This window comes from Equus przewalskii, chromosome 21 (genome assembly GCF_037783145.1).
Source record: "Equus przewalskii isolate Varuska chromosome 21, EquPr2, whole genome shotgun sequence".
In the NCBI taxonomy this organism is placed as follows: domain Eukaryota; kingdom Metazoa; phylum Chordata; class Mammalia; order Perissodactyla; family Equidae; genus Equus; species Equus przewalskii.
This window is the reverse complement of record NC_091851.1, coordinates 28,863,969-28,887,273: the sequence shown is the minus strand read 5'-3', so window position 1 is coordinate 28,887,273 and position 23,305 is coordinate 28,863,969. Positions and strand designations below refer to the sequence as shown.

The 23,305-nt window shown below is 46.1% G+C and overlaps 1 protein-coding gene across 5 annotated transcripts in view; it reads right to left on the bottom strand.

Moving 5' to 3' along the window:
• PPP1R16B (protein phosphatase 1 regulatory subunit 16B) overlaps positions 1-23,305 on the bottom strand; it is a 99,214-nt gene that overhangs the window by 65,423 nt on the left and 10,486 nt on the right. For all 5 annotated transcript variants that reach the window (XM_070589214.1, XM_008517406.2, XM_008517407.2 and 2 more), the window contains exon 2: positions 6,767-7,117. In XM_070589214.1, the coding sequence (XP_070445315.1) occupies positions 6,767-7,016 (250 nt within the window). In that variant the 5' untranslated portion in view covers positions 7,017-7,117. The remainder of the gene's footprint in view (positions 1-6,766; positions 7,118-23,305) is intronic.

Here is a 23,305-nt window from a genome sequence, read left to right as displayed (position 1 = left end):
ATTGTTTCCTTTGCTGTGCAGAAGCTTTTTAGTTTGATGTAGTCCACTTGTTTATTTTTGCTTTTGTTGCTTGTGCTTTTGGTGTCATATCCAAAAAAAAGTGAACCAATACTTCCTAACAGACCAATACATTATATTTTAAAAAATATTCATGGGTAAAAGAGCCATTCAAAATGCAAGACAGACCAATGGATTTTAATGTAACAGGGTAAGAAAAGCTAAAAATTGATAGAGTTTCAGATTCCACATTGCAATTGACCTTCAAGAAGCTACCACCTGTTGAGTTTGATTGTAGTATCAGAGACTATCCACAATTATCTGAAAAGGCAATCAAAATATTTCCTTGCTTTTCCAACTACGTATCTGGGTGAGGTAAGATTTTCTTCATTTATTTCAACCAAAACAACATATCACAACAGATTGAATGCAGAAGCAGCTAAGAGAATCCAGCTGTCTTCTATTACGCCAGACCCTAAAAAGATTTGCAAAAGTATTAAACCAGGCTACTTTCCTCACTACTTTCTTTGTTTGAAAAATATCATTTTTCATAAAGAGATTTATGTTAATAAGTGTGGTGTTTTAAAACATATCCATAAATTTTCCTCCCTTCAAGAGGCGGAGCCTAATTCCCTTCTCCTGGAGTGTGGGCTGGACTTAGTGAATCACTTCCAACAAAGAGATTATGGCTGGAGTGATGGCATGGGCCTTAGAAGGCTACATCATAAAGGCACTGTGGTTTCCTCCTTGCTCCGTCTCCTGGATCACTCACTCTGAAGGAAACCAGCCGCCATGTTGAGAGCACACTCAAGCAGCCCAGTGGAGAGACTCACATGGCAAGAAACTGAGGCCTCCAGCCAAGAGCCATGTGAGCGAGCCATCTTGGAAGGAGAGCCTCCAGCCCCAGTTAAACCCAGAGGTGACCACAACCTTATGAGAGATCCTGGCTAGAACCACCAGCTAAGCCCCTCCTGGATGCTTGACCCACAGGAAGTGTAGGAGACAGTCAATGTTTATTGTTTTAAGCTGCCAAATTTTGAGTTCACCTGTGATGCAGCAACAGATAACTAGCACATCAGATAATGCATTTATTGTTATGTTTTAAGGAATGAACACACTTTTATTTTAATTCCTTAGTTTTAATTTCTAATACGGTAAATATCGTTAGATAGAAACCAGTTAAACAAAAGCTCTTAGGGGTTCTCAGTTTTTAAGAATATAAAAGGGCCCTGAGACCAAAAAGTTTGAGGACTGTTGGCCTAAACTCTCTGCAAATTGCCTCTTTATTAAACTTTCTCCAAATTACCCCATTTGAAAGCACAATCTGTTTCCTATCAGGACCCTGTCTGATAGAACAATACGAAAATATTATCAGTGGTTGTTGCTGTTCAGTAGGAGAATGAGTGATTTAATTTTTTTCTTAACGTTTCTTTTTTTCTGTACTTTTGAAAGTTTTGACGACAAGCATGCATTACTCTTATAACTAGGAGAAAAGAAACTTCCCTTTTCAAAATCATCCAAAGTGAAAGTCAGAGCTGTGTTTCCTTTAGATGAGTCAATGGTTTAAGTGTGACTTTCAGAGCCCAGGTGTCTGCCGAGGCACCGGGGGTCTGGGAGAGGTTTGCAGGGGTGGGGGGTGGACGGGGTTCCAGCACCTCCCTCCCCGCCTACCTCAGCCAGAACAGCTCTTTCATCTGTCTTACATATTGGGTTTCTGCAGAACATTTCATTTAAAGAAAAGTTTCCACTGCTTTTAAAAAAAAAATTGAAAACCTTTACCATGAGAATAACAGTTGAAGACTTGCTCAAACTCTTTTTTGCCTGTGACCACAGTTTCCATACAGAAAACCCTACACATTCGAGAGAAGAACAGAAGCCCTGATGAATGTTTGGTGGTTTCAAGAGAGGCTGGCCAGGCGACCTTGGAAAGAAGTTATAGCTGGGGATGAAGAGCCTATCCAGGGACCCCCAATCCCAAGGCTCCTTAAGGCCCAAAGACACAGATCAGAACCACAAGCGAGTGGCTCTCTTGTTTTCTAGGGAAAACCAGAAGCAGGAGGTGCCACGACTGCCTGGTAGTTAAAGCCTGTGCTTCGGAGACAACGAATCTGGGTTCAAGTCCCAGACCTGACACTTAAAACCCGTGAGATCTTGGCAGGTGACACAGCCTCTCAGAGCTTCAACGTCCTCCTCTGTAAAATGAGGTCTGAGAATGGAAATGGTTTAGCACTTTCTTTAAAAGTGAAATATAAATTACCATATGACCCAGCAATTCTAGGCCTAGGAAACTACCCAAGAGACATGAAAACATATGTCCACACAAAGACTTGCACTCAAATGTTCTGAGCAGCAGTATTCATCATAACCCAAAACGGAAACAGTCCAAAAGCTCATCAGCTGGTGAACGGATCAACAAAATGCGGCCAATCCATACTGCGGAACTCTACAGGGCAGTCAAAAGGGAGGGAGGCCTGATATGTGCCAGAAGCTGGACACACCTGGAAAGCATTATTCTAAATGAAAGAGGCCAATCACAAAAGATCACATATTGTCCAAGTCCATGTAAACGAAATGTCCAGAAAAGGCAAATATATAGAGGCAGAAAACAGCGTAGTGGTTGCCTGGGGTTGGGGGTGGGGTGGGAACTGGCAGTGACTACAAATGGGCATGAAGTTTTTTGGAGTGATGGAACGTTCTAAAACTGGGTTGTGGTGATGGATGCACAACTCTGTAAATGTACTGAAAATTATTGAATTGTATACTTAAAGTGGGCAAATTTTATGATGTGTAAATTAAACTTCAACAGAGCTGTTTTTAAAAAAGTGGGGTTTGACTCTCTGCCTCCGAGGATTGCTGTGAGGATTAAGTGAGATAATGCCCATAAAGCAGGCTGCTTGATACAAAGTAAGCACTCGATAAATAGTAACAAGGATGACAATCAGAATAGACACTAGTGATAGATTACATAAGTGCAGAATAATAGATAAATCAGAATAACAACAATTTCTATCACTGAGATACTTCTTACCATACCACTTCAACTTCTGTCAACTCAGTTTAACCTCATAACAACTTTCTGAGGGAGGTGTATTATAGCATCCTCGTTGTAACAAATGGGGAAACTGAGGCATGGAGAAGTTATGTGACTTTCCTGAGGTTGCACAGCTAGTACATGGCAGAGCTGGAATTTGAAACCTGGAGAACCAGCCCAAGTCTGAGCTCAGCACAGCCTCTCAGTAAATGTCAGCTGCGACTGAGTAACTGTTTTAACTAGTGACGGGGGTAGGGGTGCAGAAAAGGCTCAGAGACGGCTCCACACAGAAGGTCACACAGGACCCAAATCTGAAGGGTTATAGGCGTTGGTCAGGGGATGAATGTTCCAGATAGAAAGAACTGCATATGCAACGGGGGAGGTAAGAGAATGCAGGGCGTATGAGAGGAGCTGGAGCTGGAGCGGGCTGGCGCACAGGGTAATGCCGGGCAGTGGGAATGTGAGTGTGGGACTCAGGCAGGTCCAAGGCCAAGGAGGGTCCCTGGTGCCCGGGCATTTGCCTGAAGGCGACGCAGAGCCAGAGAAGAAAATTCAATGAGTTCCCCAGTGCTGCCTTCCTCCGGGAACGACTCACATCACCCTGGCAGGTGGAGGAGGTTGACTCAGCCACTGCTGTGAGCTCAGGGGAGCGGGGGAGCTGCCACCCCATGTTCTCAGCCCACTGTGAGCTAACACCCCAGCAGCCTCCCCAACACCAGCGCCGCCAGCACACAGAAGCCGCCCCAACCAGCTGGGAGCAGCGGGTTCTGTCATGCTGCCAAGAAGCTGAGTGTGGCCCGGTGAGATCGCTTGCAGACTGATGGCAGCCTCGCACATCCCCAAAAGCCAGACACCTGTAGAGCCCAGGGGTACCTCTCACCCCACCCCCAGAGCCTACCACAGGGCACAGTGCTGTGTCCCTCCACCCTCACTTGGCTGTCCCCAGAGCCAGGGGACCAGCCCATGGGGTCTAGCGCTTCTCTCATTCATATTTAATACACATATCCTTGGATCTGGCTCTTCCATTTTTCTACATCTGTCCCGGATAAACATTTGCATGTGTGCACAAAACAGTCACTGTGGCAAATGCAAAACCACTGAAAAAACCCAAGCACCTATCAATAAGGAAGCAGTTCAGAAATTCTGGGGAATCCACACTACAGAATAGCACACAGCAGTTAAAAAGAACGATGCAGGTCTATTATTCCACAGCACATGAATGGGCATGAAGACACCTCCAAGATATTTTGTTGGGTGAGAAAAAGAAAATTGCAGAATAACATATCCAGTATGTCATCACTTACATAAAAACTAAAAAACAAAAAATCCCAACTAGCTCGATATTTCTCCAAGTCCACAAATACATAGTAAATGAGAAAAACGCCTGGAAGGAAATACATCAAACTAACAGCAGTAGTAATACAGAAGGAAGAAAGGAGGGAAGGAGGGAAAGAAAGAAGGAAGGAAGGAAGAGGAGGAGGAGCTTTTTACTCTGTACACTTCTGTGTTGTTTGATTTTTACAAGAATAATGTGTTTGTGTATATTTGGGTTCTTAAAAACATTCAAGTCTGTAAAAAAACAAAACCAGAAAAAGTGAGTTAAAATGATCGCAGCACTGGTGCCAGGGTTCAGGGTAACGGTTGTCACATGTAGGATCTTGTCTAATTCTTGTCACACTCCCTTGATAGCAAGGGTTCAAAACCCCATTTTACAGAGTAAGAAACTAGCTCCAGGGAGGTCAAACAAGCTGCTCAAGGTCACACGCTGGGCAGAGGGGCCCTGGTCCTTGGACCCAAGCCCAATGCTCTTTCTAACCGGTACACATGGGAGTACTTTAGGGCGTGGACACGGGCAGGATGCTGGGGGAAGGTGCAGATGTTCTGGGGAGCTGGCCAGATGTTCCGAAGCAGCACAACCACCTCACAGAGTCTCTGAAAAGCCCCTCCAAGGAGTGGGAAATGGGGCTTTGTCAGGGAAGAAGGGAGTAAAAGATGAGTGGGGAAAGCATTGCTGGGAACCGCCACCCACGACCAAAATTAGAATCATGATGTGCCGCCCACGGAGTGGGATGGGCCTGCCACGTCACGGGGCAAATGGCATGGGGGAAGGAGCCTCACAGGGCCCTGTCCCGAGCCTGAGATTTCATGCCTCTCTTACAGGGCTGCTCGCCCCAGGCTCTCAGCGGAGCTGTTTCCAGCTGAGTGGTTCCAGGAATGCCTCTCTGCTCATTTCCCAGAGCACTCTGTAATCAGGGCAGTCACCGACTCCTCAGGGAGTTCCAGAACCCGAGGAGCAACGTACATAAAACCCCACACCCTCCAGTTTGGTAAGTGCCACACTCCTCAGTTCTTTCAATGACTACTTTAGCACCAGGTGTCAGCAGGGTGTGGAGAGGCAGGAGGCCAGAGGGACCCAGGAAACACGGGTAGGTCCCTCCAGAGACAGCCAGAAAGGATTCATACACAGGGAGGGACTAGAGGCTGCTGGGAGGAACACAGGACGCTTGCACAAATCTCAGCTGCACAGTGAACAGCCATGAGCCCTCAGAGCATGCTCAGAGAAGAGGGCTTTGGCCAAATCACAGATCCTCCACCCATTTTCACCATGGGAAGCAAACTTACAAGGCCATGAGGCCAGTGACAAGAGCCTATATCCTGGGGGTTCTGATCCCAGCTCTGCTCCTTTGGTTAAGGTTCTGAACCTCTCTGTGTCTCAGTTTCCTCATCTGTAAAATGGGTGTTATTATACCTGCCTCTTTGGGTATCGTGATATCTGGATCATGGGACACAAAATAATAATATAATTAAATCAAATATAACAAGTACAGGGTATCCATAAAATCTGGAAACAGATTATACGAGTGCGTATCTGTGTTTACATTTATTTATTCATTAGCTTTATAGAGTGAAAACGTTCTAGACAGCATTGTGTATATTCATCACTGTTTCCAGATTTTATGGACAATCTCTGTATAAATATAATTTTATATATATTCATTACATAAACATAATGAAATAGAATATAGTAATAACATAATAAAATACAACATACTAATCACTTACACAGTATGAGGGACCACGTCCAAGAACCCACAGGTGTTACCTCATGTAACACTCACAGCAAGCCCTCGAGGTGGACACTGTCCCCATTTTACAGAGGTGGACATGAAGGAACAGGGAGCACAAGCAACTTGTCCACTTGCCAGGGTCACACAGGGAATAGTTGACAAAGTGTCTTAGACCCGAGGAGTCCACGTTGCCCACCTTGCTGGCACCCTCCCCCCCCACACACACACACACCATCTACGTCTGCAGTGAAGCCCAAAGAAAAGGCACCAGCAGACAGAGTTCTGCAGCACAGAGGAGGGCTCAAGAAATGCAAGATCCTATGAGTACTGAGCTCCTTAGAGGAGAGAACCCAGAGCCAATTTGTCACCATGATATCTGGAATAGTGATGCTCAAGAAGTCAGTTGTCAGTAAATATTTCTGGGAGCAAAGGAAAATTAGTACCGTGTTCATTAGCCAAAGGCTGGAATTCTTGTTTCCAAAAACAAAGTCTAAGAATTCAGAGCCTTCCTAGGAAGATGCACTTCCTAAGAGGGGTGGGGCCGCACCACCTGGGAGAGGGCCAACGCCCAGCTCACACCTCCACTGCACAGAACCTGGAGTCCAAACCCTGAGCAGGAGGCACCGAGGCCAAGGCGGCCACCAGCCAACAAGGAGCGGGAGTGGCCTACCTTCCTCGGCGTCGTTCCTAAGGGAGGCCTCCAGCAGGGCCACGCTAGCCTCGAAGGACACCTTCTTTCGCCGGCCGCCCGTGCTGCGCTTCCGCTCGTGCTTGCGCTTGCGGTGCTGCAGGTCCTGCTCATACTGTGCCCACTTCTTCAGCTGCTGGGCCCGGCGCTTCTGGGCGGCTCGCAGCCGCTCCAGTGTCGGCACCTTCTCCAGCAGCTGCAGCTCCGTCAGCAGGTCCACGTGGCTGGCCATGGCCTCCGCGCCTCGCCGCGCCCTGGCTGGGGGCTAGCACGGTGCGCCGGGGGCCAGGGGAGCATCGGGGCTCCTGCGGGGCTGGGGCCTCATGGTGGGGCCTGTGACGGGAGAGAGACACAGAGGGACACGCTTGTCAGGCTCCAAACTCCGATCTGATTATGTCACCACGCTCCAGGTTCAAAACACTTTTTTTCCCTATTGTATTTTTTCTTTTTTTATTGAAATATAACTGACCTATAACATTATGTATGTTTAAGGTATAAAATGTATTGATTTGATACACTTATATATTGCAATATGATTACCACTGTAACGTTAGCTAGCAGCTCCATCATGTCACATCATTACCATTACTTTTTTGTGGTTATATTGTTATAACATATAAGAGGTTTATTGTTATATTGTTATAATTGTTATGATATATAAGGGGTTTATTATTATTTTTAAAGGAATTAATACTATATTTTTAATTTCTCAGTATTAATTTATAATATGGTAAATATTGACAGATACAATCCACAGAAACAAAAGCTCTTTGAGATCTTTAATTTTAAGAGTATTAAGGGGTCCTAAGACCAAAAAGTTTGATAAGTGCTGAACCGCTGGAACCTAGAAAATCTTAGTTGAAGTTTTCCTGTATAGACGGCTCTAAAAACAAAAATCATGCCTCTTGCTCTCATCGATTCTTAGACAATATGAGGTCAACAAAATTTCAGTCTGAAGCCAAGTGGCCCCTGTCTTCATGTCAGCACAAACCCCATGAGCTCTCAGACGCAGAGCAACAGGGTCGGGGAACAATCATTTGATCCCCCCTAAGGCTATTTTCCCACCTGTAAAATGTTGTATCCACCTCCCAGAATTTACAGAATGTTCAAGGACTAAGAAGAGCTGACCAAAAAAAAAAGTTATACACCTAAGAGCAAAGAGAAACAAGCTTGAAGGAAGAAGAGCAGGAACATGTCAATACGGCATATCCGGAAAGCCACGGGCAAGGCGGGTGGATAACTGCAGGTTGTTGGGCAACAGAGAAAGACTGTGCAGGTCTTCCTCTGCGTGATGTGGAAATGCCGCTTCCACAAAGGGAATGAGGAGAGCCCTGGGCTTCAGGAAGTGATTGTTGATCTGCGGGGTTCCCTGCTTCACCCCCACCCCCAGAACACCCTCTCTCGGGAAGCTAAAGACCAGGGTTCAGCCTTAGCCTGCACCTTCGGGAGCTCAGGGTGGGTCCGATTCTTCTTCAGGGCTCTTCCAGCTCTGAGACTGGAGGGTAGACAGGCGGAATGGGGAAGGAGGTGGCTTGGCAATGCTCAGAGGGCAAAGATCCCAGGGTCTAAGTGGACCCGATTTCAAGGGTAAACATAAGCCAATGGGAAGGCTCAGCAGGGAGCAAGCTAACTGTTTTTGGTTGCCTTTTGTGTTGAACACCTTGCGATGCTTTTTAAATTAATTAAAATTTTTATTTTGAGATAATTGTAGATTCATATGTGGTAGTAACAAATAATATGGCAAGATTGGTGCAATCTTTACCTAGTTTATCCCAACACTAACATCTTGCAAAACGACAGTAGAATAAGGCAACCAGGAACCTGACATTGATACAACCCATCAATCTAGTCAGATTTCCCCAGTTTTACACACACTCATTTGTGTGTGTTTAGTTTTACAGAATTTCATCACAGGTGTAGCTTCATGTATCCACCACTACAGTCAAGATCCAAACAGCGCCATCACACAAGATCCCTAACCCCTCTCCCAACACTCTCCCATCCTTGCCCTTGGTAATCATTAATCTGCTCCCCATCACTAGAATTTTGTTACTTCAAACATGTTATATGAATAGGATCAGACAGTAGGTGACTTTTGAGGATTGGCTTTTTTCACTCAGCATCATTCCCTTAGATTCATCCAAGTTGTTCCAGGTATCAATAGCCCATTCTTTTTTGTTGCTGAGTTGTATTCCATTGTATGCATGTGCCCTGGTTTGTGCAACTGTTCACTCATTAAAGAACATCTGGGCTGTTTCCAGTTTGGGGCTGTGACATTCAAGTGCAGGTTTTTGTGTGAACATGTTTTCATTTCTCTGGAGTAAACATCCCAAAGTACAATTGCTGGGTTGTACAGTAATTACATGTTTAGTTTTATAAGAAACTGTCAAACTGTTTTCCAGAGTGGCTGTACCATTTTTCATTCCCACCAGCAATGTATGAGTGATCCAGTTTCTCTGCCAGCATTTGTTGCTGTCACTGTTCTTCATTTTAGTCATTTAGATACATATTTTGGTTGCCTTTTTAAAAGCAAGGAGTTTGGGACCAGCCCAGTGGCATAGCGGTTAAGTTCACATGCTCCACTTCAGTGGCCCAGGGTTCGCCAGTTTGGATCCCAGGGATGGACCTACACACCACTTATCAAGCTATGCTGTGGCAACATCCCACATAAAAAATAGAGGGAGATGGGCATGGATGTTAGCTCAGGACCAATCTTCCTCAGCAAAGAGAACAGGATTGATGGCAGATGTTAGCTCAAGGCTAATCTACCTCAAAAAAAAAAAAAAAAAAAAAAGAAAAGAAAAAATAAAAGTAAGGAGTTCAGAAGAGTTGAATTTACAACCATACAGTATCATCATGATGGTCAAACCTCACAGGGAGTGAGAGGACCACATATTTACTTCTCCACACTTCCTCAAGAAACCAACATTTAGTGAACACCTGCTCTGTGACAAGCCCCGATTCAGAAATGGATCAGGAACCAGTTCTGCCTTCTAGGAAATCCCAGTCTGTGTGTCTGTCAATCTATCTATAAATTCATTTAATCTTCCTGACAACCTAATGAGGTAGACACTATTATCATCCTCATTCTACAGATAAGGAAACAGGCACAGAGAGATTAAGTAACTTACCCAACATGACACAGCTGGAAAATGGAAGAGCCAGTCTGCCTGGGGTTATCAGAAAAGACTCTCCAGAGTAGGGGATAACTGAACTGAATCTTAAAGGATGAGCAAGAGTTCATCAGGTGAGAAGGGCGGACACAGGCTGAGAGGGAGCTTGACAATTTTAAAAGGCATGCAGAGGGGCTGACCACTATGGAGGGAATTCTGGGAAGCAACACACACAAACATGGCTTGAAGACGATGGGGCTGTCCAGACCAAAGGGAACAAAAGTCTTGGGGGCAGTGGTGAGCAACTTGTGGCTGTGGGCCAGATTTAACCAGAAAGCCCCCTGTGGTCCATACCTTGTTTTACAATATTGTAATTCACTAACATTTAAAAGTTGAAGATATTATATCCAAAATCAGATTTTCAGCTTTTCTTGGAACATCTCAGTACCTGGCCATGCTGGGTTCACACGGCAACAATCAGCAGGTATGGAGTAGGACTGTCCCCCCAGACGGGGCACATACCCTCTAATTTATCATAGTCACCACTATACCCCATTACTCCCACCTGATCTCCTTCACTAATTGGCATCACTCGCTGGCTCTTGTAGTCATTTGAGTTTGCAAGCCCTGACCTATGCAGAATGAGACAGCAGTCTCCAAAGACCCAGAGGTCCAACCCGTACAAAACAGAGAAGATAGTTTGTGCATCTCCCCAGGGCAGAACATGACCAAGGTACAGGGAAGCAGTGCTGTGTACCTGGAGAACAGACACCCAGCTTCCAGAGCTGTCCAACAAGTAATTCAACAAGGGGCTTGTGGTCCAGCGGCTGTCTCAGGAGGTGGCAAGTGCTCCATCACTCACTGGAGAATAAAATTTCCACTGGTGTCAGGTCAGTCTGAGTATTCCATAAGATTTCTTTCACCCCCAAGATTCTGTACACAGACAATCACTCATTTCTTTGTTATTAAGTATCTCCTGGTCACCTACTAAATGGGAGGCATCAAAAACACGCTAAGACTGAAGATAAGAATAATCATACCAATCGCTTATCCTGCTAAAGCACTTAATCCTTTTCAAAGAACTTCCCCAGCCATCATTTCAGCCAAGTGCTTCCCTAAGTGTGGAAAGAGAATCCACTCCAAGGGAATTTTCAAAAGTACAGGACAAGGCTTAATATAACATGGACTGAGAGAGAGCAATTTATATTCTTTTCACTTCCTTTTTAACTTGTCAGATTTTCTCCAGAAAAAAAAAAAAAAGTGTCAGTTCGGTGCTAACAGACCTCTAACATCTTTAGAACCATGTCATCTCCCTTGTAAACAAAGAGAGAGCAGACCTCAGGCTCACAGCCTTGGGCAAGCAATTGTATCTAGGATAAAATGGAATAATATTGTGTTTTCTGTGGATTTGTTTTCACAGTTATTGTTTATTTAAATTAGTGATATAAAATTTCCTTAAAGAAATCTATTCAGTGGAAAACTAGCAAGGTGGTAGCAAAGAAAAAAAATTAAATGATGATGGTACTTAGTGTTGGCAAAAATTGTAAGTGACTGACCCTTGGGAAACCCACCTGGTCACCGATCCGCAATGACAACAATCTTATAAGAGAAGAGCTCATATGAGCTCAGTATTTCATCTGACGAATATTTATTGGGCATCTATCACATGCTGGCACTGTGCTAAGGGCTGGGGATAAAGCAGGGCAAAAGACATGGTCCCTGCCCATTGGATGGATGACAAAACAGAGGCACAAGGGAGTGGGTGACAGGTTCCAAGGATGCAGGGACTGAGCAGTAACTGGAACCCCAGGCCCCCGGGTGGCGGGTCCCAGGCAGACAGAAGGTACTCCCTGCTGGGCCCCCTGGCTCTGGCAGTTAGCTCGGGGCGAAGGAATTAAGGGCAGTTGCCCAGTTCTCTGGAGAAAGGTGAGGACAATACCTCCCAAGGGCCAATAAAAGGGGTCAGAGCACATTTTCTCTGACTTTGCTCTCCCTGCCAGCCCCGCCCCTCTGGGTTCCCTGGAGCTGGGGCTCCAGGACAGCTCCCTCCTGACCGCTGGTTTTCAGGTGACCTAGTTTCCCCCAATAGACCCACACACCTCCTCCCACCCCCGACCGAGAAAACCCTGCTTGGTCTAATTAAAGAACCGCCGTGGTGCTGCTAACACAGCAGCTGGGCAGCCCCCTAGACAGGGTGCTGGCCTCGGTGCTGGGGCGGCCCACACAAGTCCTGGCTCCATTGAGGACTGGCCCCTGTGCCCCTGTCCGTACTTTCATGGCTAGTCCTAGATAGTGATGGGGACCCAGCCCAAACTGCCAGGACTCAGGAGAGCAACGGCATCCTCAACACTTAAAGGGGATTCCCAAAGAGGACCTCAGCTGGAGGAAAATCAGCTCCATGGAGACAGAGAGCCCAGTGTGTTATGGGAACATCCAGATGGACTATCCTGCAGAAAACTGGGCACATGGGACCACAAGTCAATGGAGTGGTGGGGTTGGCCAGGTGGTGTGTGAGGGTCTGCAGAGGCCAGGTGGGGTGAGGTTATCCAGGAGGCATGTGTGATGTGAGAAGAGAAATCAGAAGTGAGGGGAAATAGGGCAGGGTACTTCATGTTTCCAACAAATGGCTGTGTTGGGTCTGGGTAGATGAACCAAAACAGGCTGATTGTGGGCAGCAGAAGTCCAAGGCCAAGCACTGGACCCTCAGTGAGGCAGGAACAGGCTGACGGGTGAGCCTCTGGCTGCTGTCTGACAAAGCCTGAACTTCATCCCTCTTGCTGCATCCACTAACCTTTGCTGCAAGTGAAGGGAGAAACTGAGTCAGTGTACATCTAGGGTAGCAGGGGCTCTGCTCCAGAGGGCTGAACCTTGAGGGGAAAGGGGTGAAAGTGTGCTGGAACTTGGGGGGGGGATGGGCAGGAGGCACTACACAACGCCTCCCCCTCAAAATGAAAAGACTTACAGGAGTGCTGTTTGGGGACTGAATACGCCTCTGGGGAAACCAGAAGAGGAAGAAAGGCATGAGGCCATTGAAAGACAGAGTTTGGTGGTGGTCTTCGTAGTTGCCGCATTATCACTCTGTGCTGGGCCCTGATTGGCCAGAACCTGTCGGCCATGGCCTAAGCCCAGCCACAACAACTGGTTGCGGATAGGCACAGTGTCCTAAGTTGGCCCAATCAAAAGCTCTCTCTTCCCACTGCATGTGAACTGGAAGCATGGACCCCAGTTGCTGCGGGAAGCTACCTTGCCACCAGCCATGCAGAAAGCCGGTCTATGGATGAAGCCAATACCTGGGAGTCAGAAGATAGAAACAGGGTCCTTTAAGTTAGGGGCTCTGGACTTAGCTCTCCAAACTGACAAAATCCTCTGTATTATTTAATCCAGTTGAATTGAATTTTGTTACTTGTAGCCAACAGTACCCTAACAGACAGCAGTCCTGCTTTTAGCGATGCAAAAATGGGGACCCCAGAAGGAACTGTTGCCTGAAGCAAGATGAGTGGCCTCTTGCTGGGCATATTACCAGATACCTCCACCTCCCTCCACAATGGCCATGGGTGGCCCCTCAGGCCCAAGCTGAGGGCCAGCCTTGAGGAAGGGTGGGAAGCCCAAAGCCAGGTTCCCGCAGCAGCCCCACCCCCTGCGATGGGAGACGGGGGCCTAGGCCTTGTGACTCCTCGGTCCCAGGGGAGCAGCTGGTTGACACATCTTTGGACTCGAGCCTAGTGCCTTGAGAAAAACAACACGGAGGAAGGTGAATTCAAATTGAAGAGACTTTAAAACATGAGTCAGACAGTGTCTCAAAGTTCACACTGTTGAAAGAAAATGTTAAGATTTTTTTCTTGTTCTTTAGCTATTCTTCTCCACACAATATTGGCAGCCGCCTGGAGGAAGGCCGTGAGTGCTTTCTCCTCACGCTTCCTGTACCCCTGAGCACGAGGGAAAGAGGAAAACAAAACAGCTCTGGCTTGCCCTCCTCCTTGCAACTCACTTGGGACCCACTTTCTCTCCTGGAGGAAGCACACCCCCACCCTCCCACAACACACTTCTTTGAATAACAGCGTCATTTCCCCCCTCCCCACCCCCACCCCCACCTTAAAGATACTTTCCTTACAAGCAAAGAGACTTCTGGGGCCTTTGGTGCTCCAAATATCTGAATTAGAAATTAGCCTTGTCACCCTCAACTCCATCCTCATGGGATTTTCGTGGACTGACTGTCCTGTCCTTGCTGAGATGGACCTTCTAGACTACAGGCACAGTCATCCTAGACAGACATTTTGGTTTTGAATCTGTTGTGGGACTCCGGTTCCCAAGGGCCTGCTCCTTAACTGCCTCTCCTAGATGTGCTCCTTCATTCAGACTTCTCAGTGGTGGCCCTGGGCTTGGTCCTGGCTTGTCGCTGTCTCCTGACACCCATTTACTATGACCCAATTTGACAGGACTTTGGGGGGAGGGGAGGGGCGCGTGTCAGGGCAGGGGAAGGCGGCAGGATTCAAGAACCACAAGTTCAATATGAACAAAGAGTGATCGAGCAACGAATGCATCTTGAGCTCTCAGGAAGAGAATGATGTCCAGCATCGGGATGACAACAGCCCCACTGACCTCTGTCTGAACTGAGTGGGCCATATTGGCAGTATAAGACAAGGCCTTAGCAAAAGCCAAGAGGGAAATGATTAGCTTTGTTCTGAGCCTCTAGAGGGCAGACTTAGGATCACGGACAGGCAAAATGAAGAAGTGGGATCAGGCTGGCATGAGGAAAATCTGTCTAAAGTTGACAATTCAACAAAGCCAGCCATGACACGATGCTGGGGTCCCCATCACCAGGAACTCCATGGCCACTCATGAGCCTGCTGAAAGAAAAGGTCCATGTAGGGTAGTAAGTGGGACTGGCCATGAGCCCCAGTCCTGGCCTGGCAGACAGATCATCTGCATTAGGAGCAAGCATCTATCAATCATCTTTGCTGCCCAGCACTTGGTAACCACCAGGCTAGACAGCCTGGAATGACCACCCCATGTAGATATTAATTGAAGATGTTTTGGATTCGTTCTGCCTGCGAAGTTGAGACAGCTTTCTCAGGCTCAACTCCAAGAAAACTTCAAAGGAAGCCACAGCTTGAACAGGTGAAGGAAAACCCATGAACACACCAGTCTTCCATGCCCAGCTTCTCCCCGTGAACCTGAACCCACAGAGAGGCCCACGCACTTGTGGGTAAGAATGCCAGTGTGGGGGAGGCTGCAGGGGACAGAATGAAGGTGCCAAGGATGGGGCACACACAAAGCTGACATGATGTCGACGAATACATGAGTCAGTCACAGTCACAGTCTTCTAAAGAAGCTTATGTAACAGCTAAGCACAGGGAAATGGGAGTCAAATTACACACACTTTCTCCAGGCTTGAGGGAGTGTGGTCCACCCCCTCCCTTTGCAGGGAGATAAAAATTCCCTTTGCAGCTGGAGGGATCGTTTTCCAAAGGAGGCCACCTGTAGCCACAGAATGCCCTCTTGGTTACACATTCATTGAACAGGGGATGACAATTCACACTGGCTAAGCCTGGAGTGGCCTCTGTCTCCTCTGCCCCATCTCTCAGCATGACATCCTTCGCCAAACTTCCCTCTGTTGTGCCATCTCTTAGGTTGGTGGTGGCTACTTGGAGCACTGTGAGGGGAGGGGTTATGAGGTCATGTGTGATAACAGGAGGAATAAGTGTATGATCGATTAGTAATGTCTGCCATGGAGAAAGGAGCAGGAAGTGGCTGGCTGCACACTGAGCATGCAACTGTTCTACATCATGCTTGCCTGAACTTGGATTTCAATACTTGCCTTTGCCCCATTGTTCAAAATCCTTTAGTCTTAAACACAAACATCTAGAAAGTTATCAGATTGAGTAGAAAGGCCCCTCAAATGCCAGTACATCATCCAGACAACAAAACAAAATCACCATGACCTCAATGGTAGACAAGAATCAAGAATATCTTGGGTTCTAGTAGGAATTTCTCCAATCACTTGCCCTAGGGAGTAGAATGAAGAACTGTACTCCATCCCCGTAGGTTGACTGGATCCAGGTTCTAGGAAGCAGTGTGCTGAGCCAACTCAAGAGAAGGATGGCAGCCTCTGCCACTGACTGCCACCTCTTGCAAGCCTGTCCCTGGAGAGCAGGGAGATAAGCATTGTGCTGGTAACTGGAGGGGGTCCATTCTTGAAGGGGGAGGGGCAGAGGTACAGCCACCAGCCGACACCCTTCCCCATCCAGATCCAGAGATCACTCTCTTGTCTCTTCCAAGCATCTTGAGCCCCATCCTCAACATAAAGGAGGAAGGAGCCTGTGGTCCACCTGCTAACAAGACCCCTCTCTCCACTTCAGAAACCTCAAAGGTCTCCCCAGCGAGCTGTCTCCTCCTCTTTAGCCAGGGGTTTTCTTAGCCAATTAGGAAGTTGCTGGGATGGGAATTTTAGAAACCTTTCGTATGGTTTGTTCATGGAGGTTTAGAGAGTAAGTCCAAGGAAACAAGGACAATGAAAAGCAGAGAGCTGGACTTGATGGAGAAAGCCCCACACTGGAGGAAGAAGGAATGAGGAGAGGAAGCGCTGGAGCGATGCAGAGAAGGGACGGCAATGAACTGCACCGCTGGGCAGCGGGGGAGCTGAGATTTGAACCCAGGTCTGCTTAATTCCGAAGTCTATGTACGTAAGAGGAGAAGAAGAAGGAACTAGGAAAAACTCTACAAGAACCATAAGTGCTTTAAAAGATCTTCCTCATGACATACAAGAGGACTTCGGAAAATTCACAGTATTAGTGATCAGGGAGATAAGAGGACATTTTGATTAGGGAACCAGACAGACCAACTTCTAATAGGACAGATACCTGCTGAAGTTAGTATACAGCAAAACATATGCTTAATGAAACTCGAGAGAGGCATCACAGAACCTATAAAATAGGTAGATGAAATGCATCCAGCGATAAAGAATCCAGGGTACTAATGGCAGCTTCTGTGCACAGCACGCCTTCCCCATGTCAAGCTCTTTACCTGTAACATCTCTTGGAATCATTGCATCAACTCTGCAATGTAGGTATTGTCCCCATTTCAAAGAGGGGAAAACTGAGCCTCAGAGAAGTTAAGGAACTTGTAAGTAGGGCTGAAATTCCAGTTGTGTGTGGCTAGCCTCTCTTTTGATTGGTCTGTGCCTGTGCCATGATGGTTAAATATTTTTAATATCTCCCCTCCTTGAAAATGAAGGAAAAAATGTCAGACAGGGAAGATGACCCACGGAAGCATGACTGGTAACAAGAAGAGCCATCCTTGAAGGAGAATAAATGAAATCTATGCAGAGTGAGGATAACTGATGAAAGTCATAACTTCCCTGACTGTTGGAGCTGTCATTACTTTTGGAGGTCTGCGCAGGAAATGTATCTCATCCTAAACTTCATAGAGGCTCTGCATTTTGGTAAATGAGGTTTCCGTCCAATACACAGGCTTTGAAGTCCCTCGGGACTGCATCTGTGACGTTCCAGGTCACCTCTCATGCAGAGAGAAGCAAGCTGTAGTAAATCGCGTTTACATTACTTCGGTTCCTCGCCTCTTTGATCGCCAGCCAAAGTTCCTTCGCTTTGATTCCCTCCTCTCGGCCCCTCTGGGGTGGACAGAACGTCAAGCATACCTCTGCTTTCCCTCTGGCCAGCTTGATTTCCATTGAACATGGTAAAGTCTCCATAAGCCATAAATTCAACTCCATTAAAGTAACGTTACTCTCTCAATTGAATTTCCCTCCTCGTGTTGAAATCTCAGGTTTACCAGGTTCGCCATCCTGGTCTACACTCAGATATCTGGGGCCCTAACATTATTTCAACCCATTTTCTCCAGCAAATTACTGAACACCTTCTCTATTTTATACCTGATGTCATCAACGAGTAACTAGTTTCAGGGTTTTCTTCTGGCAATTTTCTCCCCTAATTCACTTCCACTTTTAATTTACAGCCTCATTCATTTAGTCAATAAATAAATATTTATTGCCGTCCACTATGTGCTAGCCAGTAAAGTAGGGGGGCTCTGAGGGCCGTTTAATGAACAAAACTATTGATCAGAAAGGTTCTGGGGCCGGCCCGGTGGCGCATCGGTTAAGTCTGCATGTTCCGCTTCGGTGGCCCAGGGTTCGCCGGTTCAGATCCCAGGTGCGGACATGGCACCACATGGCACGCCATGCTGTGGTAGGCGTCCCACATATAAAGTAGAGGAAGATGGGCATGGATGTTAGCTCAGGGCCAGTCTTCCTCAGCAAAAAAGAAGAGGATTGGCAGCAGATGTTAGCTCTGGGCTAATCTTCCTCAAAAAAAAGAATATTAAAAACAAATAAATAAAAAGGGGAAAAAAAAAGAAAGATTCTGCTTCTAGTAATGGCAGAATAGCTCTTACTGGATCTACCCTACAGCACATAACTATGATAAACTCTACATACACACACGCTAACCTATTGGAAGGCCCTAGATTTGTCCAATCATAAGCAGACAGAAACTTGACTGGTCAACGCTTGAAAGAAAGAAATGGCATCAGGTGACTTTCGTTTTTTTTTTTTATAGCTTTTTTAGCCCAGGGCAGGCCCCAGTCAATGTACTTGGTGGCTACAACCTGGACAGAAAGCTTTGCTTTTACTGTTTGAGGAACGAGAGGACAGAGTTCAGGTAACTACAAGGGGAAAGTGAGGAGAGATGTCCCAGAAAATAGCCACAGACCAGCAGCCCCAAATTCTCAGTATAAATTCTGCCCAAATCTCTCTGAATGATGACATACAGCCCAACTAAGCCTAAAAGAACTGAAGGAGGATTTCAGCTCTTGCCAACCCCAGAGAAACTGAGTTTAGAGTCTGAGTTTGGTCAAGTTATCTGCCCAATAAAACAAACAAAAAATCATCACTGTTCTGAGGAACATAATAGAATCAAGAGTCTCTTCAAGTCTCATTCACAATGTTCAGGATGCAATCAAAATCACTAGAAAAGAATTTTTTTAAACAAACAAACAGCAAGATGTAACCCCAATTCAAGAGGAAAGGCAATCAATAGAGATCTACCCCAAGATGACTCAGATGTTGGAGTTAACAGATGAGGATGTTAAAGCAGCTATTATAACTCTGCTCAAAGGTGTGAAGGAAAATAAATGAACAAATAGGAAATATCGGCCACAACACAGAAACTACAAAGAAGAGAACTAAAACTTTTAATCAGATCAGCTAAATCCCCACCAACACCCTCCTCTGCTGCCAGGTGAGCTGCTCCTTTCACCAGGGACAGTTAAGTTGTAATATTGACTTCGGTGACCACTGTTTTGAGCATCTTCAAAGTGCCAGATGTTGGGCAAGCTTTGGAGAGCAAAAGCACAACATAAAGTCTCAAATTCTGGTCCCAAAGACCAGCTCTTTTCATCTGTCGACATCCACATAGACTACTGGTCACGTCTCACGTCCTCCCTGCTCTTTCAGGTCTTAACTTGGAAGAAGAGATTGAAGTCCTGCTGCGGCCTCTTTCCAGAGCTTCTTGGTTCCTCAGGTTAGCTCCCAGCTCACTCCTGATGGCGCCCCTTGGTGCACATAAAGCATACAAGGATGAGGCGCAGGCTGTCAGGTTTCATCCGCCTCCATATTCTCCTTCCATGGCAAAAAACATCCTCCACTGGCTGATTAGACAGATCAGGTCTATAAAAAACTCTGGGTACAGACGTCAAAGAGAGTCAACGGGGAGGTGCTCCGCATTATAACATCTCTTTCTCCAGTTCCATTAATGCATGTTTTGCTTTTTCAAAGGAAAGACATTCTCAACCTTGGCTACGTTTAGAATCGCCTGGAGATGCTGGGAACCTATATTAAGATCACAGAGCAAGACTCCTATCTATCTGTGAGAATGGCCAAAAATTTTTTTTGAAAGATAGAAAATATCAACTGTCGGCAAGAATTCGTATACACTGAGTGGAAATATAAATTGGTACAACCACTTTTAAAAACCGCTCGGCAATACCTTCTAACTCTAAACATACAATGTCCTATCACCCAGCAATTTCACTCCTAGGAAAATACCCAACAGAAATTTCCATAGACATTCACCAAAAGGCCTTTACAAGAATGTCAATAGCACTATTTGTAATAGTCCCAAAGCATAAACTATCCAAAATGCCCACCAACAGTACTCTGGAAAAAAAATATGATATAAAAATGGAACATTGTACAGCAATGAGAATGGACAATATACAATTACACTTGACAGTATGGATAACTCTCATGATGGTAGCCAAAATAAACCAAACACACAAAAGAATACACTATATGATTCCACTTACGTAAAATTCAACAGGCAAAACTAACCTGTCAATAAGGAGAGTGGCCTTAGGGTGGGGGGGGGGTGACTGGAAAGTGACATAAGAGGGGCTTCTGGAGTACTGTGGTATTCTGGTTTTTGAGCAGGACATGGTTTACATGAGCATGTTGAGTGTGTGAAAAAGTCATTCACTTTGGCCTTGTGTACTACGCTGTATTTGTTTTATCTTAATAAACCATTAAAAGTTAAAAAAAATTCGGATGCCCAAGTCCCGCCTTGAGAGAGTCTAGTTTAATTGGTCTGGGGTGCAGCCAGGCATTGAAATTTTTTAAAGCTCCCAGGTGGGTCTAATGTGCATCCGAGAACCACTGTGTTAGAACTTGGCAACCCTCCTTACTATTTCTTGGAGCAGAAAGTGCTGCTGCTTCTCCAGAATGTCTAAAGCAGGATGTTTTTTCGTAGAACGTTAGTGGCTCTGGGGGAGGTTAATAGGTGTTCCATGGAAAAACGGGTCCATGGTCAAATATGTAATTTTGAAAATTATAACTATCAACTTTTATTGAATTCCTAGAGCTAAGCTAAGTGCTTTATTTATACTATCTCATTTAATCCTCACAACAAGCCTATGAGAAATGTACTATTAGATTACTATTAATCTTCATTTTACAGAAGGGGAAACTGAAACTCAGTGGGGTTAAGTAATTGCCCAAGGGCACACAACCAGGAAGCAACAGGGCTAGGATTCAAATCCACATTGGCCTTGATACTGAAGCCTGTGCTCTTAACCATGGCCCTAATCTGCCCCTCCAGGCAGCACTGACTACAGGACTTAGAGCTTTTAGTAGGCTGCTATGAGCCGTGAGCTGCCAAGACAAGAACATGGAAGCAGCATTTCCCAAAGTGGTTTCCTTGTCTCCATTTCTTACCTTCGAACCCACCATCCACACCACTGGCAGAGTTTGCACTCTGAAACCAAGCCTGATCCTGTATTTCTCTAGGACGGAAGCATTTACTGCCTCCCCATTGCCCACAGAGTCAAGTCTTCAGTCCAGACCATCCGGCATCCGGTCTTGACATTTTAGCTTCCTCTCTGGCCATCCTCCCTCCCCACCCCGCAACCCACTAAACACTCAATTGTCCTGCTACATTGAATGGGTCTGATGGAGTCACACATCCACAACGGTACCTACTGTTTGCTGAGACTCCATTGGATGCCAGGTACTACACATAAATCCACTTCAAGCCCCACAATGAGCCTTTAAAAACAGGCACCATTACCCTCACTAGATAGATTAGGAAATGGAGGCTCATCTTGACATGCCCAAAGTCACAACTAGTAAGTGGCAGAACTAGGATCTGAATCCAGATTTCTCTGCTACAAAGCCCGTGCACTTTTCAAGACAGCACACTCACCTCCTCACCTTTATTCCTGCTGTTGCATAGGGTGGCAATACCCTTCTTTCTGTCCACCTGGCAAACTCTCCCTTGTTCTTTGAGAGCTAGCACAAGTGCTGTAATAATAATGTCTATCATCTCTTAAGTGCTTTCCAGGCACCGCACTCAGCACTTGACCTGCCTTGTTATATTTACACAATATTGTTTCTGAATTGTTCTTTATCTGCCCTGTGCCAAATGGGTTTCTTTCTCCTCTAGTTCCAAGGCATTTGACCACATCTCCATTGTGGCGCTCAGCACTCCACAGTAATTGTTAATTTCAGATCCGCCTCTTCCTTTGGACTACATGCTCTTGAAAGACACGGGATATATGATATTCACCTGTACATCCCCCCATGGAGCCACCCAGCACGCAGTGGGTATTTGATAAATGGGAGCGGGTGGACAGGAGGGTGGAAGACCAAGAGACGGAAAATTCACTGAGATTGTTCCATCAGTTCTGTCACAGGGAGTGGTCCTTTGGCTTGGAACCAGAGTGGCAGCATCAAACCAGACAAAATAGACCTCGCTGATGGGGGAAGAGAGTGGACACTGGGGGTCAGACCCAGGACACACCTCACCTGGTTTCTGCCATGCCTTCTGTGGAAGGATGGGCGAGGATTGCCCCTGGCTTCACAGCCTTTTTACAACTCTGCATGCTTTGTAGTTGGCTCTATATATCCCTGCTTAGGCAATTCGTTGGTTAGGTTCATTCCACAGTGCTGTTTCAGATATTCTCAACTGTTTCTTGCCTTGTGTTGTTCTTAAGATATCTCAAGCGAACGAAGAGACATCTGGGGCAGATGACCCAAAGAAAATCTATAGCTAAGGCATTGCTCCCCACAGGTGGGTAGATCAGGTACTCACACCCCTTTCTAAATGGATCTTTTCTTTTTGAGTAGGAGGCCCCTTCACAGACAGAAACATCTTTGATGCTCACTCATTCATTGAACACCCATTCTGGGCATCCACTTTACAATGGGCACTGTTCAGAGTTACTCCTTGTAACCCCTGGGGTAACAGCCTATTCATGCCACCCACGTCCAACCTCTATGAGCTCGAAGGTTGTGGGTTTTTAAAGCCAGCTTTCTGCTCCTTTGTTCTCGCTCTTTCTGGCCTAACATACAAATTTGTCTGGGTACGAGTGATCCAGAATCAGAGCCAGCTGCAAACTCAGCTGGGTTTCACAGCCTCCCTTAAACAAACCCCGTTAGTAAACATGGAAACCACCAAGGAGACTATTTCAAAATTACTTACCTGCTCCTAACTGCCCAGCTCTCCTGCTGCCCCCACTAGGGGGAAGCGGCAGGATTTTTCTGCTTCTAATCAAGTCGGTTTTTGAGGATTTCAAGTTTTCCTCTCTCCCCAGGACACTGTGTGTACTGTATTTTACAAATTCATTTGTGATATTCATGAAGATAGAGTTTATCAAACACAAGTCAGCTTGGCTGATGCACTTCTCTAGCACACCTGAACCACACTGTCTTGCTCTCATTTTATTTGTCCATGTGTTTGCTTCCTCCGGCAGACGGGGATCAACCTGAGGGCAGAAACTGCTTTAATTTAATTTCGCATCTCTAATTCCAAGCATAAGGCCGGGTAAAAAGTAGTTCTTGAATATTTAACAATCTTTAGGTAGGCACAGTCTGAAAGGTCATAAGATCTGAATTACCGTGGGA